Source organism: Sminthopsis crassicaudata, chromosome 1 (assembly GCF_048593235.1).
Source record: "Sminthopsis crassicaudata isolate SCR6 chromosome 1, ASM4859323v1, whole genome shotgun sequence".
NCBI lineage: Eukaryota > Metazoa > Chordata > Mammalia > Dasyuromorphia > Dasyuridae > Sminthopsis > Sminthopsis crassicaudata.
Genome location: NC_133617.1, coordinates 709,297,714 through 709,318,348, shown reverse-complemented (window position 1 = coordinate 709,318,348; position 20,635 = coordinate 709,297,714). Strand labels below are relative to the sequence as shown.

The 20,635-nt window shown below is 36.4% G+C and overlaps 1 protein-coding gene across 2 annotated transcripts in view; it reads left to right on the top strand.

Annotated features, from left to right (window-relative positions):
- Window positions 1-263: 263 nt before the first annotated feature.
- The window catches only part of GRM7 (glutamate metabotropic receptor 7), a 1,106,888-nt gene continuing 1,086,516 nt past the window's right edge, over window positions 264-20,635 (top strand). For both annotated transcript variants that reach the window (XM_074284035.1, XM_074284034.1), the window contains exon 1: window positions 264-1,162. In XM_074284035.1, the coding sequence (XP_074140136.1) occupies window positions 485-1,162 (678 nt within the window). In that variant the 5' untranslated portion in view covers window positions 264-484. The remainder of the gene's footprint in view (window positions 1,163-20,635) is intronic.

Here is a 20,635-nt window from a genome sequence, read left to right as displayed (position 1 = left end):
TGCATGGTACAGGCACGCACGAGGAGGCAGCCTCGACCCTCCAGTACTTAAGTCTACCTAGGCATCTCGGCTACTGACTGACCAGCTGCTCTTTCTCCCCTTATCCCACCCTAGCTGCTGCCCACCCACCTCCCCATTACCTCAGCACGCAGCCCCTCCCTGCGTGATGATGCAAACCCGAGGGGGAGGGGGAGTCAGGGAAGGGTGGAGAGGGGAGGGGAGGAGGGAGTGGGAGGAGGAGGAGGAGGAGGCAGTGGAAGAGAGGGAGTCGAACGACCATTTAAAGCGATAGCAATCCCTTCCCTCTCCCCAGTGCTGTGCTGCTGGGGAGCACGGCGAGGAGGAGAGGGAGAGAGTGAGAGCTAGAGAGAGAAAGAGAGAGGGAGAGAGACAGCAAGCAGGAGCGCAGTGCGCCCTAGCCTGGGAGGCAACACGGGACATCCCCGTCGTCTCTTCAGTTCCCCAGACAGCCCCCCTGCTCTGCATGAAGGAGACCTCGGGGGCCCCAGCTGGCCAGAGCAGGGCACCTGGGCATCGCAGCACTCGCTACAGCCGCCGGGGCCGGGGCCGGGGCCGCCTCCGCCACCGCCACCACCACCGCAGAAGCAGCCTCAGCAGCAGCGGCGGCCCCAACCGCTCCAACACCATGCTCCAGCTGGGGAGACTGTTCCATCTCCTGACTTTGATGAAGTTGCCCTGTTGTTTGCTGGAGGTGCTCCTGGCCGCTGCCGCCGCGGCTCAAGGCCAAGAGATGTATGCCCCGCACTCCATCCGGCTCGAGGGGGACATCACCCTAGGAGGACTCTTCCCGGTGCACGCCAAGGGTCCCACAGGCGTGCCGTGCGGGGACATCAAGAAGGAGAACGGGATCCACAGGCTGGAAGCGATGCTCTACGCCCTGGACCAGATCAACAGCGATCCGGAGCTGTTACCCAATGTCACGCTGGGCGCGCGGATCCTGGACACTTGTTCCAGGGACACTTACGCGCTGGAGCAGTCGCTCACTTTCGTCCAGGCGCTCATCCAGAAGGACACCTCCGACGTGCGCTGCACAAACGGCGAGCCGCCAGTCTTCGTGAAGCCGGAGAAAGTAGTGGGAGTGATCGGGGCTTCTGGGAGTTCCGTGTCCATCATGGTAGCTAACATCTTAAGGCTGTTTCAGGTAGGGTTCCCGGCAGTAGTGTGCAAAAGGCTCGGGTCGGTCTCCGCGCCTCCCGTCGTAAACCCGGCAGTGGGGATGGAGTGAGCTGCTCGGCGCTTCTCTGCCTGCTCGCTTGTGGGGACTCCACGGGGGATGGGATCCCAACTCACTTAATTCTCCTTTGAGTGCCTGAGCGGGTTCCTCCCCAGAGGGGAGGAATCGTTTTAGTCTCTCTCTTTCCTCCTTCCTGTATCCCTTCTCTCTGAGGCTTCCTTATCTTTCTCTCCCTCTCTCCTTCACCATCTCTGGATTTATTGCCCTATTTACAAGAAGCAATCTAGGGGATAAAACGAGGTGCTGATTTAAATAGGTTTGCATTGGAGTGAAAGAAATATCTTCTGCTCGCGTGCCTGTCAGGGTGCTGGGAGTTCCTCGTGAACGGGTGCCACACAGGGAATATTAAAGACTAAACGAAGATGACAACTGTTCCTTCTTCAGCGCCCTCCTCCCCATTCCCACAGCCCCTCAAACCAGGCTCCTTCCAGGGTTGTTTCCTTAGGGAATTGTTGGGACGACTTCTCTTCAGCCCTGGACAGCTCCGAAATCCCTCAGCTGAGGCGTTCTTAAAAACCAGGAAGAGATTCCCGAGTAAAGTCTCTCGGTAGGGTCTAATGGCCAGCCCTGAAGCTTCTTCGCCCAGCTTGAGATGAATCCGAACCAGGCGCGGAGGGAGAGGGCCAGTAGGCAGGGCAAATAGAGAGGGAAAAGAAACTACCCCATTGCCTCCTCTGCTATGTCACACCCTGGAGGGCTAGCCATAGGCAACTTCATCTTCCTAGATCGGATACAGGGCCCTATCACTTTTCAAACCTCTGCGCTTAGCTCTGTCCAATTCAGAAATGAGCTCATGATAATTGCAGATAATATTTATTAATTCCACGCTAAGAGCCTACTTCCACTCATTTTCTGCGCATCATTCTATAGTGGGCGGAAAGTCCTTCAAACACTCCTCCTGCCCCAGTCTCATCCTTAGTCCCACTCCCTGAAGCCGGGAAGTCTTAAGTGAAATTCACCGGGCTAGCTGGCAACTGATAGAGGCACGTAGTGAGCCTCTGAAGTATGCATTGTGAGGAGACGACTCTGCCTTGCCCACATCGGGTTTCCGTCTCTGAGCACAAGTACCCGATTGATAAAATGCTATGAAAACCCGAGTTCTGAAAGGTTGGAGGGATAGGGGGAGAGGTATGAGGGTTATACTGCAGTGTTCTTTTCTGCCTGTCTGCTCCCCGCAACACACACACACACACACACACACACACACACACACACACACACACACACTGTTATCTTTGACTAAGTATATGATAGCCCACCAGCCTGCTCTATGGAACTCAACACATAAACCATTAAGAATTTCTCTCTCTCTCTCTCTCTCTCTCTCTCTCTCTCTCTCTCTCTCTCTCTCTCTCTCTCTCTCTCCTTTTTTCTCTCTCCCTCCCTTAACTTTTCCAATAAATTGCATTCTTCCTATCTTACAGTCAATTCCACTACTCCTGTCATGATTAAGCCAAAACACAGAGATGCTCATCCTTTTTCTCACAGTTCCCGAAGGCAATGTCTTCAAGAAGTCGATCTTTCCTGCCTAGATACCTCTAAAGGGGCTCTCTCTCTCTCTCTCTCTCTCTCTCTCTCTCTCTCTCTCTCTCTCTCTCTCTCTCTCTCTCTCTCTCTCTCTCTCTCTCTCTCTCTCTCTCTCTCACACATGAAATATAGCCTGTCAAGACACCATGTCAAGAATTAAGTTCTGTTTACACCCGGGAGACTAGCAGCCCAGAGCCACAGCCTGTGCCTGGATGTATTCCCTGCCCCACCATCTATTCCAATTCTGACTAACTCCTTATTCCTGTTGTCACATTCTTAACTATAACACCTTCGAAAAGCAAAGTGATTCTTTGTAATGGGAAGTAATTTGGGCTCTAGGCATATGAATTCCACCACTCTGTGCTAACAGCTTAAAGAAAGGACCAGGGAAATTAGGGAACTGTTCAAGAGAAAACTAAGCCAGAGAGCTGTAAGATTTGAGGGCCATTTAGAAAAAGGACCGTGGAAGAACAGGAAACCTTCTGTGGAAGGCCCTTTTCTTTCTGGGATTCCTAAATGCTGAGAGAAAGAGAGAGCTGGTTCACTTTTTTGGAGGGTTGGAGGAGGAAGTCCCTTTGCCTCTTTAAAACCATTTTGGATAATGCTGCAGAGTGGGCCTGTATCTGTGAATAGAATAAAATGCGAAAGCAAAGGAGGGAATCTGAGTGTTATTGGAAACTGTATGTTGCCTTGGTAAATCCAGAGAGGTCTCATTTCTCTTCTGTTTTCTCAACTAAAAAGGACTCCTCAAGAAACAGCCTTTCTCAGCGATTTGTCCCAAACACCAATACTCATGTGCACACACAAAACTCACACACTCTCTCTCTCTCTCTCTCTCTCTCTCTCTCTCTCTCTCTCTCTCTCTCTCTCTCTCTCTCTCTCTCCTCTCTCTCCTCTCCCTGGGCTGAGAATAAATGGAAACAAATAATACCAGTGGTAATGATGTGGGTGGAGACAAAAAAGATATAGTAGTAAACACTGTAATTTTTCTCTAATTTGCAAATTGCAGCTATTCAACACTGGATTGAGCAGCTGAGGCTTTTTGTGAGAGAAAGATCCCCTGCTTTCACCTGCATGTAGAGAGAGGGGGAGCTGGCTGGAGGTAGAAGGAATGCGACAACTTGTAGCTTGGATCTCCATGGGACAAGATATATTTAATTATTTATGTAGGTGTATTTCTTGTTAACCATTGTCCAGCTCCCTCTGAAACAACAAGAAAAAGCTATCAAAAAGGAAGAGTTCAGGTGACCTTTTGCACTTTGAAAATGGGCTTTTCCTGGCCAAGTCCTCTGTTCTTCTGGGCTTTCTCTGGCTCTGTGAGCAAAATGAACTGAGAAGTATAATGTAGAAAGACAGTAGTAAACAGACTCATCTTTCAAAGGCACAATCAATTAGGAGAGGGAAAGGATGGCAGGCAGTATCTTCTCTGGGACTCAGGGGTTTGTCTCAATTAAGATTGTCCTACATTAAAGAAACCTGAAGGAGGAATTGTTTTCTGGGATCCCCAAATCAATGTTTGTTTTTATGGGTTCATTTTAGGGATCCTTTTCAACATCTATACCACTTCTTAAAATTTGAATTTGTGGTAGGATCCTGTCTTCAGTGTGGAAAAGGCAGACAATGGAGGCCTCTGAGATTCCTGCTGTGGGGTAGGATGTAAAATTCTAGGAAAGATGATGAGATACTATCAGAGCTAATAAAAAATGCTATACCCTTTCCCAGAGATTGATACAGTGTTCCTTTTGGTATATCAAGACCTACAGAACTTGTGACTTCCCTGGCCAGAGCTACTGTGCAGACTTGGCTAATTACCATTTCTCTATTTTGCCTGCTGGTGTCAGACCCTAGATTTGAACTGAACCATTCATCTGTATCCTCCACACAGATGCAGAGCTAGCTTGAAAATGACATGTCTACAGGAGGGAATCACATTCAGTGAGCCTTTTAATCCTAAGAACTTGAGGATAATGAAATTAATATGAGGCTATAGGGCCATGCCAGGAAGAATACCGTCATTGCATCCTTATGTGATGATTGCCATACAGCAGACTGCAATGTCTTTTCAGCTTTTCAGCTTTTCAGCTTTTTACAAAGCATCAGGGAGGAATTTGGAAGAGATTTATTTACAAAATCAAAACAGAAGAGACAATAGCTTTGGTCAAATAATGCATTGTTAATGCCAAATAAAATTAAAAGTAAATTAATATTGACTGTGAATAGCATTTTTAATAGATCATTGCATGGGTATGACTTAGTGATCGAGAGGTTATATAATGTAGTAACTGAAAGATAAATAACCCATGACCATTGTTTTATGTGGCACAAGTAAGATATATTAGTAGTGTAGAATAATGGGAACATTTTTATTCAAAGCTTCTTTATCTTATATTGTATTGTGGAAAAACATTCTGAGAGTATAAATTATCCTTGGCTTCATCCAAATTCACAATGTACAAGAATTTCATAAGGAACAACTCATCCTAAGCTGTGGTCATGGAAGTGCTTGTTATTCACTTCCATTTTTCTTCTAAAATCTACTAGATGCGAAAAGTGGCCAATCGAGCCATGTTAGCAATACTTTATTGGAAATATAAGCACGTGGCCTTGAAATCATAAATGGACTGTTTCTAAATCGACCAAAGTTTCTCAACTATCCACTGCAGCTGGAAGGCAATCACTGCCTTTAGGGGAATATTTTATATATAAGTAGTTTTTCTTTTGCTTCCTTTGCTTTTACTAAATTGTATGTAATTGGATAAAACCAGACACCTGGGGCTGTTATGGAATAGCTATAGTGGGGAAAAGAAAAAATGCTTAAAATTTGACTCGAATCATCTTTAAGTTTCATAAATATGGGTGTTAATGCTATTTGGAATAGTCTCCAAAGCCATCTCTGGCTCAACAGTTACTGTGTTTCAGAAAATTTACAAGCAGATGGTGAGTGGGAATTTTATAAAGGGGCAGTTTTTAAAAAGAGCAGAAAAGGAAGGAACCAATCACCAAAAAACATAACTAAAGGTACTGTGATCATTTGTACATTTATACACATACCTATGGGGATCATTTGCTTTGAGAAAAATATTAATTTAACATCAACTATGTGGAAATTCAAGTCAAAAACTCAGCCTTCATAGAGTTTACAATCTAGTAGGGAAAGACATAAGTCAATATCATATGATTACCATATACGAAAACTGTGAAACAAAGTGTTGTGTGACATTCAAGAAGAAATATGGGGAGTAGGGAACAGAAGTTGGGGAGGCTTTTTGGAGGAGGTAGTATTCACATTGGAGTTTAAAAGAAAAGATTTCAATAGGTAAAGATAATCCTGGAACAGTTATTATTACTATTATTACTATTCAGTCATTTCAATTGGGTCAATCTCATTTTGGGTTTTCTTGGGAAATATACTGGACTAGAATATATTATAAAATATATTTTTCAAATTATATTTGAAAATATAAGTAGCACTTTTTTTCAGTTGCTATAAAGAGATTAATATCATAGCTTCACAAAAACTTGAGCCTGAAAACCTTCATGTTCAAACGGTGTTCACTACTATGTTAAAGCAAAATGTTTTGTCTTGGGACAATAAACCTTGCTCCAAATAGACTAATGGCTACTCTTCAGCATTTTCAATCCTTATAGAACTTGGTGATAATTCCTAAGCTTTCTTTCATTCATTTTACTCTTCCCATAGTCCTAAGCCATTAAATCCATCACTGAAATTAATATGAGAAATGCAAAGAAGACATCCATGTAGTTTCCAAAAGTCAAATTAATGCAGGCCTAGAAGTATTTTCTGAAATGCAACATTAGAATTTGTGTGGGCAATGGGACAGGAAAGTTTCCAGTTTAATGGATTATTTCACTTCTTGCTATTAAATAATTCCATTTAATAGTTTATATTGGTTATTTACAGAATTTTTCATCTTTCAACAATGCACTTCTCAACTACACCCTTCTATTCCTTAGAGAAGGTTATAAATTAGTTTTTGAATAATATTTAGATTGTTTATTATTGTGCTTTAATTATAATATTCCATTTGTGAATGTAACAATTAAGCATTTTTTCTTGTTTAATCTTAGAAAAATCATAAATGGTTTTAAGCATGAGGAAACAAGTACAAGTTTTCAAGGAAAAAAAATAATGTGTAATTGATCAGAGTAGCCAGAATAATATAGTAGAAAGTCCATTGATTTGGAACCATATACCCTTAATTCTAATACTGCCCCTGCCCTTTTATTATCCATGAAACCTTGGGCAAGTTATTCAGTACAATGAAGCACATTGGATTGAAAGGCTTCTGGGATGCCTCTCAGCTCTAAACCTGTACATATTCTCTGGAAGGAGAGGTTTCAGTATATAGCGGATAGAGTGCTAAAGCTGTAGTCAAGAAGGTCACTGTTCACATGCCCCCTTTATAGAACTTTTCTCAGTGAAGCTTGTGCAACTTTTAAAGATCTATCTTCTAAGTCATAGATGAGTGGATTTTTCATAAGTTTGTTTTACAGCTGAACTTCCAAGATACAATGATACCAAGAGTGTGAGATAAAGATCTCAATTTCAATATTTTAAATTTGGTTTTACCTTGTACCCTCTTCCCATAATTAGCACTTAAGAGAAATTTCACATGTATTAATTATTTTTTTTACTATTGGCTTTGAGGAATATAATTTAATCTTCTAGATTAAGACTATGTGATAATAGAATCATTGCAACAGAGAAATTTTGCTATGTGCCATCCAAGGCAATGTATCCGTTTTGATATTATGTACATATCTAAATTATGTATATATTATATATATGAACTTAAATTGTATATTTATATAACACATGTATATATATATATATATATATATATATATATATATATATATATATATATATATATATATATATATATATATATAAAACATACCTACAAAAAAAGAAATTTCAAAAAAACACCTTTGTAACTAAAGTTTTCTCTTTAAGTGGGGGGGGGAGAGTTTTTTGATTTGTTAATATAGAATGTGCCACTAACTTCAAATAAATTCTGACAAATAGTTATTCCATTTTATACTGAACTCTGTCAGCATAGACAGTTCCAGAGACATTTGATCTTCAGTTCTAGCTTTGTGCTACTTGGGTGACCTAGACACAGAGGCTCAGTTGTCAACAGTATCTTGGGAGTTCACACATACAGTTTTCTGGATCAGAGAAGTCTTTGGGATTTATCCAAAATCCTGTCCCATTTTCCTCTGGGTTGCAGAAATTGGACCAAGTATGTACTTGTACTAAAAATACTTGACCATGTGGTCTTTACACATCTAGAATTTCTTCTTAGCACTATAATTATGTAAGCTATATTTTCAGTGCAATTATAGTAAATTTCATATCAACAAGCATCCATTTCCAGTGTTCTAGGGATAGCAGCATGAAGTAGAGTTTATGAAAATATAGCAGTTGAAGAACACAACAGAAGGTAATTGTGTAACTACTTCTCCAATATAATTAAATTTGTTAGAGTTGGTACAATAAAATCAAGAGGAAAATAATGTGTTTTTTTTTTAAATACCATGACCTCTATTCTCCCAGTGATGTATCTTCTGGGACACAAATGGAAATGGTTAGCCAAAGTAAGAGGCTGTGGAAAGAGATGAAATCAAGAAAAGTTATGTTAGGTATTATTTCCTTTCTATAACCACCAAATGGAAAATATCAGTGTGACACTCTATAATATAAGCCAAAGGTTTAATTTTGAAAGAAGTAAAATTTGCCTATACAAAACTCAGTTCTATACCTCTGCATACCTTTGCCTAGTAGCAAGGGCTGGTAGAAAGGCATTCTTCTGGTGTCCCTTAATCAAACAGGGTAAAAAAGATATTATTAAAGCTCGACAAACCAAAGTTTAAATAGAGAATCTGAGATATGAAATGAGTTAGGTATGGAAGAGAGATTATGCTTGTTTCAGCAACTCTAGGAACACTGAAGCAACTCTCCTACTTTGAAAAGAAAATTGGTTGAGATGTTGGTAAATAAAATTTTTTTCCTTCTATTCACTCATATTTCCATTTGATTGATTGAACTTTTTAATCTGTTTGTTTTGTTGGGTTTTGGTAGGTAATTATCCATCATGAAATTGTCAGAGGGCAAAAGGCATGAATTTGAAACTATTAGATTGAGAAAGTTGTATCAGCAATAATAACTACTTTGATGAGAGAATAAATCTGTAATTTCCTTGGTATATGGAATCCTCAATAAAGAAAGTCAATTTAAACAATGCAGATTGGAGCTTCTATGTAAATTACAGCATTATAATTTTTGTGCGTAGCTCTGAGAGATTAAATTATATTTTATTTTAAAAGTAAATGCTAAATCTGGCCTATCATTAATAACTTTCCTGAATTTTACACAAATGTAGCATGTTAGCACTTTATACCAAAAATGACTGTTGACAGTTTTATTCTTGGATCATGCTGGGACAATAGAGAATTATAGTAAATATTTTTATATTCCTTTAAATGTTTCATATATATGTGTGTGCATATATATATATATATATATATATATACATATATATATGTGTGTGTGTATAAACATGCATATAGATGTGCATTCATGATTTGATAAATGTATGTGTATATGCATACATACACACATAAATAATTTGATCTTTACAATAGCTCTATGAAATAGTGCTATTATTATCACCATTCTTTTATAAAGGAGAAAATGAGGATTGATGAGGGTAAGTGACTAAATGACTCATCAAGAGAGCAATAATTATTAATTTGAAACAAGATTTCAACTTAAATTTTCCTGTTTGTAAGTCTATTATTCTGTCCACTATGCCAAACTGCCTTCTAGTGAAGAGATAAATGTATTAAATTCTTAGATCTAGAGTCATAAAAGTCCTTTCAAGAGAACCTGAAAAAATATTTACAAGTATTTTTGTATTTATGAAAGTCATTCATTTTTATTGTTGTCATTTTATTTCCTTGAGGATATGGATCTGGTGATAGATAGATACATGATAGAGAAATAGAGACAAAGATGCATATGTATGCATATGTATGTGTGTGTATATATATATATATATATATGTATATATATATATGTAGAGAGAGAGAGATATACATGTACACATTGTGCATAAATGAATGTATTTGTGAGCATGAAAACCATATATAATACATATGTTCATGCATGCATATATGAATGCAAGCATACATATCTTCTTCCTCTCTCTAGCCTGAAATGGGTATGTAGGTAGATAGGCAGGTATTATGTTAAGAGACCTAGACTTTGATAAATATATTTAACTTCTTTGGGCTTCTGTTTCTTCATGTTTAAAAGGAAGGAATAAAAGATGCCAAGGAAACATGCAGAAAGTCTTTTCCTTAAAAATGGTCTGAATACCATTCTTGGCTGTCACTTCTGAGAATTATTTTAAGACTCCAGTATATTGGATACTTTTATCTTCCATATGGAATGTTTAGGCACAGGGGCAGAAGAAGATGATTGGACTTAGGAGTGTCTTTATTATCCTTCTTAAAAGAAAAAAAAAAAAGGTTGAGAATGTGAGTATGCAACCATCTTTATAAAAGTACACATGTGCACTCATGGATCTTAATACTTTTTACCTTGATGATAATGAATAGGATTGTTTGGACTAGGAAAGTGGGTATAATTATGGACTTACAGTGAGGTCTGCACTAACTTTAGCTATATGCAGCAACTATTATCTTATCTCTAATTATTCCTCCTACTCAAATAGACTTAGGCTGATTATGTGAAAAGAAAAGCATTTGGGACATGCTGGCTTAAGGACTTTAAGCAAGGGACATTACTTTTGTGTATAGATTGTCACAGTGCCATATCAGAAAGCTCATAGTTTCAGAAATCTGATATTAGGAAATTCTGGATAGATAGAATGAAAATAATGTATAATTTCCTATTTTGCTTAAATGTTTCTCTTTAAAGAAAAAAATGGAAAATACCTTTTAAAAATTAAGTGTCCTGACAAATGGTACAGTTGTAGAATTCTCTGGGGAGCAACTCCTTCTTGTATATTTGGGGAGGTCATTTTGATGAGGACATATATAGCTAAATTTAACAATTCAGTGTTGACCAGTCTGGAATATTTGTGGAAAATTTATCAGGCTTTAGAAGATTCTGGATGGAAGTGGTTTGACATGCATTACTAAGCTGTGCAAAACTCCTAGAAATTGAAGGAAGGAAGATTAAACTATATAAGCTAAGGCCAAAAATAAATAAATAAATAAATAAACAAACAAATAAATAAATAAATAGCCAGTGACATATGGTGCTTTAAGATTTGCAAACTACTTCACATGTAATTTCTCATTTGATTTGATCATCACACCAGTCTTGTAAAGAAGATAGATGGTGCTATTATTATCCTCATTTGTAAGATAAACCATAAAATTATTTCTTTAAGGTCATGTAGTTAGTAAGTGTCTGAGACAGAATTTGAACTCAGATTTTTCTGAATCAAAATCCAATACTTTATATACTATACAACCATGACAATGGCCAAAAGTAAGAACTGCTAGACTTTATTTTCTTATTCCAATTGTTTGTTTTATTTTGATTTGATTTATATTACTTTCCTTCTAAAGACCCCCAGAAGCCATTGTATTTGGGGGTCAATATTTAATTTCCCTTCTCCCCAAAGGGGAAAGAAATCATTTTTTTAGGTAGGTTATCAAGTCAAAAAGTCAACAGATATTCATTAAACCTTGATCTATTCCAGGAATTATACTAGCCTTAAGAATACAAATAAAAGCAAATTATATACATACACACACACACACACACACACACACACACACACACACACACACAATCCCGTGTCTGCCCTCAAGGAATACACATTCGGATGTAGGAAGGTAACCCATTAAAAAAATGGATTGTAAAGTGAGGAAGGGAAAAGAGGGGAGATGAAAATACAAGATACAGAAAAATAGCAAAATCCAAAATGTCAGGACTGTATCATCCAGAGAGGAATGAAGACAAGACAGGAACAAACATCCTCTTTAAAATGGAATCAATCAGAAGAAGAGATTGCAAGTGTGGGGATACTTATAATATAAGAATTCCAAGAAGGGATTGAATTTACATGTTGAAGAGATTTCTGGGACATTTTAGACAAATTCTGGGGGAAAGTCAGGAATGAAACTTGGATAAATATAAATGTATGTATGCTATTGCCAACAGAGGTAGATTTTGTGTGCCTATATGGTCATATCTAGAAGTGGCTCACAGAGAGGCATGAAAATTTATCTTTAGTCTTCATTATGCATGCACTCCTCTTCTAGGGATACTGACTTTTGCTAGTAGGGAGAGCAAGACTGTAGGACCATAAGACCAGTAAGTCTCTTCTCCTCATAGAGGAAGGTATAGGACTAAAATTGTCTCTAACTGCTCCTTTAAAAATTGTTAGACTGGATGAAATAATTTTTTTAGGTTCAAAGCAGGCTCCTGATCGCTGTCCTATAAAGAAGAAGTCTCCCAGGCTTTGTATCAAAGACTTGATTCCCTTCCCATCCAATGCCAGTGACAAAGATCATAAGCAGTGAATAATAGTAAACCCATTTCTCCAATCTCAGAGCAAACAGAAATCAAAGATGCTATACAGAGATTATACTAGATAATACTAGAGTAATAGAACTCTCCCATTACGAGTGAGGTATCATAACAGAATGCTCAGTTGACCAAGTCTTTAGTGTAGCAATTTAAGATGAGAGATGTGACAGAAATAACATTCCTCTATATGGAGACTTCCCAGTGTCTTTATATCCCTTCAAAGACCTCTCATTCCAGAAAATCTGGAAGAATATATATTTTTTTCTTGAAGTAAGAAGTCATCTGTTCTCTTCCAAGATTTCATCCATCAACTCAACCCTTCCTCTCATCAATTCATCCCCTTAACTCTAGCATGAAATATTGAATAATCAATTTCTACCAATGAATACAGTCTTCTGTAAATGAGCTTTAAGTCTAATACTTTTAGTTTTGTATTATTTACAGTTTTTACATTTTCTATTTCTTCTCCATATATGTGGATATATTTTCTTTCAAACTTGCTTCTTCAGTTATTATTCCTGGTCTATTTTTCTCACTCTGAAATTTGAAACTGCTCTTTATCAAAGTATAATTCCCTCCTAATTAGAAAAGTTTATATTTTTCAGTAGTTTACTAAACAAGTGAGTACAGATATAGATAGCTGTGCAGTAATCTAAAATAAAAGTCATATATGAGAATGCAAATATAAGAAATAGTGTCATAATTATTAGAACTGGAGTGAACCTAAGAAATTATCTAGTTCAATACATTCATTTCACACACACACACACACACACACACACACACACACACACACACACCAAGACTTAGGGCCAGTTATTTGCCTAAGTCTAAAAAAACAAGTTAATCTATATGAAATGTGAACTGATAGCTTGCATTTCTACTTTGCATAGTCTACACTGTGTCTTGCCTAAAGATTATAATCTTTATATTATAATCTCAGAATTTCTTTCTACTAAAAGTTAATACCTAAACATCCATTCAGTGAGACTAGTACAGGCTATATTCTGGTGTTTCTAATACTGTTGAAAGGGTATGTAGCATCCCCACTCTGTCATGGATAATGTGTAACTATCAGATGATGAATTTGTAGAAAGAACATAAAATGGGATTGATGTGTAAAGAGGACATATTTCTCTAAAATATGAACTTTGAGAGGCCATTCACAAGTCACAGAATCAGTGGAAGGAAAATTGCTAAGAAATTACTAACCTCATCCTGGTAATCAGGAAGTAGGATATCAGTTGAGGCTAAATCCTTTGCTTTCTGCATAAAGAATGGAGAAATGGCTGCCATTTGCATTTTATTTTTTCTCTATTATTTATTTATTAGGAATTTTCATTGCCTGACTTTATGAAGCAGGTGTAGTTTATATATACTGTATATTGTAAACGTAGAAGTAAAGAAACATAGATATTTAAAGTGGAAGAAGACCATGTTACCCCTCATTTTGTACATAAAGAAACTGAAGCTGAGAGAGATAAAATGACTTAATCTAAATGAAATAGCTACCAGACACTTGACAAATAGAAGGTGCTAAATAAATGCTGATTGAGTATTAACTGCTTCTGTCTGGCAGTATGTTTTTTCTATCAAGACAATTACATCTTGTCTTTTGCCACCTCCTTTGCCAACATAATCCTGGATTAGATTGAGATTGCAAGCTCCCTGAAGGCAGGGATATTTCTTTTTTAATTTGTATCTCCATTGCTTAGCACAATGCCTGGCACAACAAATATTTATTGAACAGATTTGATGAAGGAATATTAGAACTGGAAGAGATTTCAGAAGTCAGCAAATCCAACTTGAGCAGTTATCCACTCTACTATAGTTCTAATTTATTGATTGATTAATTTCACTTCATCAACTCCAGAGACTTGTAATTGACTGTCTTCTAAGGCAGACTATGTTGTTGTAATATCTCCCTACCTATCCTTGGGTAAAAGTGAAATAGCCACTTTCAGGCCTGATACTACTACCAATCAGCATAAAAGCTTTGGCCTTCTCCTTTTCTGACTTGGGCCAGTTTTCTAGTCTTTTAGCAACCCTGATCCACAGGCTTCATCATTTTGATACTGAAATGTTTATGAAATAAAGACCAATTGTCTTTAGCCTGTTGCAGTTTGGAGCTTCCAATTTCAACTGTGATTTTAGTCTCTTCTAGTGTACTTTTTGTATCTGCTACCTAACATGGATTATTAAAGGATCTTTGGAATTTTCCAAACAACATATTAATTCATTTTCTATTCTGCTCTCATTCTAACTTACCATTTAACTATTCTGACTTGCTGACATATCGTAATGAATAAGCTCTATAGATCTGTCATTCAGATTCATAATTATTTTAGCAGTAGACATTCTTTATCCATTTTGTGTTTCCTGTGTGAATAGCCATGGCAAAAGTTTTTTGAATGTATATGGATCCCATTTTCAGACCTCTACTTCGAGATGTCATTGTGATGTTTTCTTTTTTATAAGAATAAAGAATAAGTTTAGTGGAAAGTATAATTCTCTACATATTTCACTGATTTGTGAAATGGTTAATGATGTGATTTATTTTTGACTATCAATTAAGAAAGTTCACCCACAGCCTCACAAAAGGTCCTTCTATAAATGTATGAATGATTCTGATAGTTTATATAGGCGGGAAAATACATGTTTAAGTCAATAATGTTTATGTTCTCATGTTTGTTTTATTTCAGTATTAATAAAATCCATAGTTTTGGCATTGTTTCCTGGTTTAGATCTTCTATATATTGATAATTGAACCACATCTAACATGATTGTGCTTTATTTCCATGTCAAATTGGGAATGATTGACCCAATCAATAAAATCATCCCAGATCTGCACTCCCCTGCAAATAACTATGTATCCTGATACATTTTTCAGGTGAGAACACATCTTGAGCAAATATACCATTAAAACCAAGATTTAGGGAAATGAATAAAACTTTGACATCAATAAAGCAAATCAACAAAACAAAGGCATTTCAACTAGTTAGAATAGAAAGCCTGTTTGGATTAGTCAAGGTACTTGGTCACACTCTATTTGATTTATATAAAACCATCAAGAGTGTGTGCATTTGACAATTTGGGTTGATGGCAGTTTAGGGTGGGAGCCTTTTAGCTAAATCCTTGAGAAGGAATTGCTGGAGGAAGAGGGGTAGTATGCTTTTTGGTCTCCACCTCTTCCCTTTTTATCTTGATTAGAAAGGAACCTTTAGCACTTTGAAGGGTGTTTGGATTTTGTACTCACTAAAGAGATCTTAGTTCCAGAAGCATCTCCAGAACACCTCATGCAGTGTCTGAACCAAAAGCCTATGACAAAGTAAACATATTGAGAAAAGGTAACCATAAGGTTGTGTAAGGAGTCTAGTAGAAAGATGTAACATGTCTAAGGGGAGATATTTGCTTTCTTCTGCCTGATTAACTTTGATTTTACAGCAGAAACAAAGATAAAAGGAGTAAGCAGTGGTATACTGGTAAATATTTAACAACCCAATATCTGGGGAAACATGTACTCACGACACTTTTAAGTTTTAAATTGAATTATCAACATTTCTCCCATCACTTTCTTAAGTCTTAACTATTAACAAAGTAGAAAATCAAGCCCTGATTTGTAGCATATGCTGATTTCTGGGGTTTAAATACTCATGCAATCAGCTCTAAGGACCCAAGTGTTGTCTCAGCATATTATTTCTCTCTCTCTCTCTCTCTCTCTCTCTCTCTCTCTCTCTCTCTCTCTCTCTCTCTCTCTCTCTCTCTCTCTCTCTCTCACTTTGTATATATATATATATATATATATATATATATATATATATATATATATATATATATATGTATGTATTTTCCTTCCCCACTTGGCATCCCATCAAAAGGTAAGCTAACAATTATGAAACAGCATTATTCATATGCTTGACATTAGTATTGATTTTCTCTGGTAATAGAAGTTGAGGGATTTAAGAAAAGTATTTTAAGTGCTCTGAAAAATGTAAGGGAAAAGTCATTCCCCTCATTTTTTTTTTGGATTTTACACTATGCTAAAATAGACTGCTTAAGATGAGAATAGGGACAAGTTTCCTTCAACAAATATTGCTCTTTCCTCTTTACAAAATCATATGATAGTGAGTATCACCAGTGGGCCTTCCCCATTCATTGAACATTCATTCTGTGAACATAAAAGAAATTCTAGGTGAAAGATTTATCAGGTGGAAAACCATATGCAAAGAACATATATCCCAGCTAAATTAATATCTCTGTAATGTGTAATTCTGAATTCAACACCTACAGGATAATTGTCCAGTATATACAAGGCACTGTGCTAAAGGTTCAGTATATAAAGATTAAGAACAATATGTCACTTGTTCTCTAGGTGCTAGGGGAGGCACTTGCTGGGGCTTCTCACTCTCAAAGCAGATGTGACTTGATGAATTTATATGCTAATGGATGATTTTGTGGAACATTGCAATGAAATAGCACAATGGTCTGGGATCATTTTCCTTTCCTGGAATTAAATCACATTTGTGCATATTTACACACATTCATTTTTGTACTTCCTCACCTCCAACTTTCCAAAAAGATGATTGATTCAACATTAAGTAGAATTTGATAAGGTTAAAACCAGAAGAGACAAATAAGAGAAAAAAAAGCTTTTAAAGACAATCCATGGTGTGGTGAATTTAAGCTTTCCACAATCTAAGGAATGAAACCAATTAATATTTTGTAAATGTATCATTGTTCTATTATATACACTCACACAGGGCATTGATGTGGTAGTTTAAATGCAGCCAATTTTAAAACAATGAAGCTACAAAATATATCTATGTTTCTACAACTATATTTTACAGTATAATATAAAAGTAATGTTTAATTTAAAGATGATATAATTTTATTTAATTATATTTCTTGTGGCAAATAGATGGTGCAGTTGATAGAGTAGTTGGCTAAAATCAGAAAGACTTCTATTCCTGAGTTCAAATATCATCTCAGACTTAGTAGCTTTGTGAACTTGGGCAAGTTATTTAACCCTTTTTGTCTCAGTTCACTAATTAGTAAAATGAACTCAAAAAGGAAATTATAATTTAATCCAGTATTTTTGCCAAGCCTCAAATGGGGTAATGAAGAGGTGAACACAATTGAGAAACAATAACAATATATTGCAAATTACTGTTTGGATGGGGTGGCCATATTATTCTATTCGATTTTCTAACATTATTAAGGTTGGTTGTATGAATTAAAAAGCAGCCACTTATTAAGAATTTGCCCTGTGCCAAACACTGCACTAAGTATCAACAATACCATTAAAGAAAAAAAAAAAGAAAGAAAGAAATCCTGGCATCAAAGAGCTACATGTGAAAATAACGGATTGGGAAGGGAGGTCTTGTAGAGTTAAATGGATGGTAAGTTGATCCATAAAGGGAATGATAATCGTATGGCAGTATTTACTGCATTAATGAACCCAAAGGAAGGAAAGAGAAAGAAGGTGGATATCTAGTGGTACACTATATGGCAAGATGGCCTCAGTAGATTGTTGGATGTGATAGAATGCATTGTCAAATCTAGTTATTTTAAACTGTTAAATATACAGAACTAACTAAATGTGTGCTCATTTACCAATTAAGACTAAGAAGTTAATATTTAAGTAATAGCACTGTAAGAATGCATATTAGCTATCATTATTAAACTTTACTAACTTTACTTATTGTCTAAGATAGTTCACAGAAACTCTGTATGGTAGGTACTAGCATTATCTACATTTTTACAAATGGTTGAAATTATAGACAATCGGAGAAGTTCAATGACTTTTTCAGGATCATAAAGCTTGTATCAGTGCAGTAATTTTATTTTTTTATATTTTCTGCTTCAAAGTTCATTCTTAGCATCATTTGTACCATTCTGCCTCTGAAGATACAAATAAATTCTATGTTTTCTCTTTACAGAACTATATTCAATTCCACTGTGCCTGCTATATTCACTTTAAATGTCAGGAAGGGGGGAAGGGAGAAAGGGAGAAAGATGCAACAGTGAATACAGAATAAATTAGATATCATTTAGGTGCCTGGAAATCATAAACACATGTAAAGAATTAGGCACTGAAACTGACCTTACTGAGAATGTAAGGAAATATTTCATTTAAGAATGAAATAATCCTTCCTTCATTTGGCATTTTGATATTATGGTATCTAAATGCATTTCTATAAAGGAATACATTTAGGATCCATCAATCCACTTATATGAAGAAAAAGAAAAGAAAAACTTGCCAGAATTTATATGAAGAATGAAGTTGCTTCAGGAATCAGACAAGTTGAATTCTGATGCTGCCCTTAACTTGCCTTGTGACCTTGACTCCTTTCCAATACCAAGTTGCTATAATTCTAAATAACTTAAGTTATCATTCAGGGACTTTGAAGGTAAATATCTGGTTCTTTAGGCATAGATGTAAGGAGCAGGTGGAAAAAATGGAATGTGGGAGAAATACTTCCTCTCTCTCTGCTAACAAATAAATTTATATAACTGGAGAGAATCATCTCATTCTAAAATAGAGATAAGATGCAAGAACAAATAATAATCCTTTACTCATTAACTCGCAGGGTTATTGATGAAAATCAAATGAACTAACATTTACATGTAGCTCTTTAGATCAAAAGGATCAAAATCAAAATTCTGGATATTCTCTCATTATTTGACATTAAACAAGTCACTGACCTTTTTTACAGTCTATAAAATCTATATCTATATAATAAGAATAATACCTGTAGTAATTACTTCACAGTTGTAAGAATCAAATGAGTTATCAAATAGAAAGTGCTTTTTGAATCTCAGTAAAAGTTGATGTGGATATGGTACTATATTGGCTTAAAAGTTAAAAATTCATTTGACCCACTGATTTTGAAAAGAACTTATTGGATGAGGTAATCTCTAATGTCTTGGAACTCTATGACTAATTCATATAGAAGACTGATAATGTCTAATTATCATAATTTAAATTCACATTATGATATAAAAAACTGATATTAATTCCTCTTTTTATATCAAGGAAGAATACCTGAATACTGAAATCTAAAGTCAGAGGAAAATCCCAGAAAGATTGGAAACAGCATCTAATTCACAAATGTGTTTGCTGGCTTTCTGTACTTAAGCCATAGTTTGTAATACATGACATTAACTCAAATTATAGAGTTGATGGAAACAAACTGGAAACCCTAACTACTGATATTCCAGGAGAAGTGTCACTTGGCCTCAAACTTTTTTTCATATCCTGTTTGGAGCTGAAATAAGCATTACTCTACATCTTTGCCATATCCAGAATTCCTTCCCTTACTTTTGAAGAGCTGCCTCTGGCAGCAAAACTCAAGTGTAGAGTGGATGTATGCTCCATACAAATTTCAACATAAAGAACACTTTCAACTGAAAAGGGACAGTAAGTAAGTAAATTAAAAAAAAATCAATCCCTTGTCCCATGGAAGAAATATGCAGTGCATACAGTTTGTGTGGATAAAGTGTATATACACAGTGCATTGTCCTCATAACTATGTTATGACATATTTTTAAATTTCATCGGAAAGCTGGGTTTCATATATGCATGAACAATTTAGTTTTTCATTTGAGAAATATCATACATAACTAAGAACTAAAGTACCTGAATATCTTCATCTGGGTTTCTGGTTTTCCTGCTCTGTAACCAAATTAGAAGATTTCAATTAGACTGACTTGAGGAAGAATTTCCTGTTCTAATTCAATATTCAATGTTTAAAAGGTTTGAGCCACTTCAACATTCATTTTTAAGCACCTACTGCATGCAAGGAATTGTGTTAGAAGCTGAATTACAAAGATAAAATGGTTTCTTCTCTTAAGGAATATTTGTACACCCAGAGGTGCCAGACACAAGCTTTATGGCTACATGTGAAGGCAACTACTGTAGTAGTTTTGGGCTGAATCAGATTAAAGAGTAATTTGAAAATATTTAACAAAACAAGTAAAAAATGTTAAATCCTATAAAACCTTTTATTTCTAAATCAATGTTGTTATAAGGATCCTTATGTAAGGAATGGTGACCCTTTTTATTAGACTTTAACATCATTGCTATATCCCACAATTGTGTACAAATTTTCTTATAGTTGAATAGGTATGGTGCTATTTAGGCAAATCATCATTCCCAAGGGGAATTAAAACAGTTCTTCCCTGTGTCACCTTGATATGCAGTAACATAAATTAAAACTATTCTAGCATGAAGTGGCACATCCAAAACTCTAAAGTCT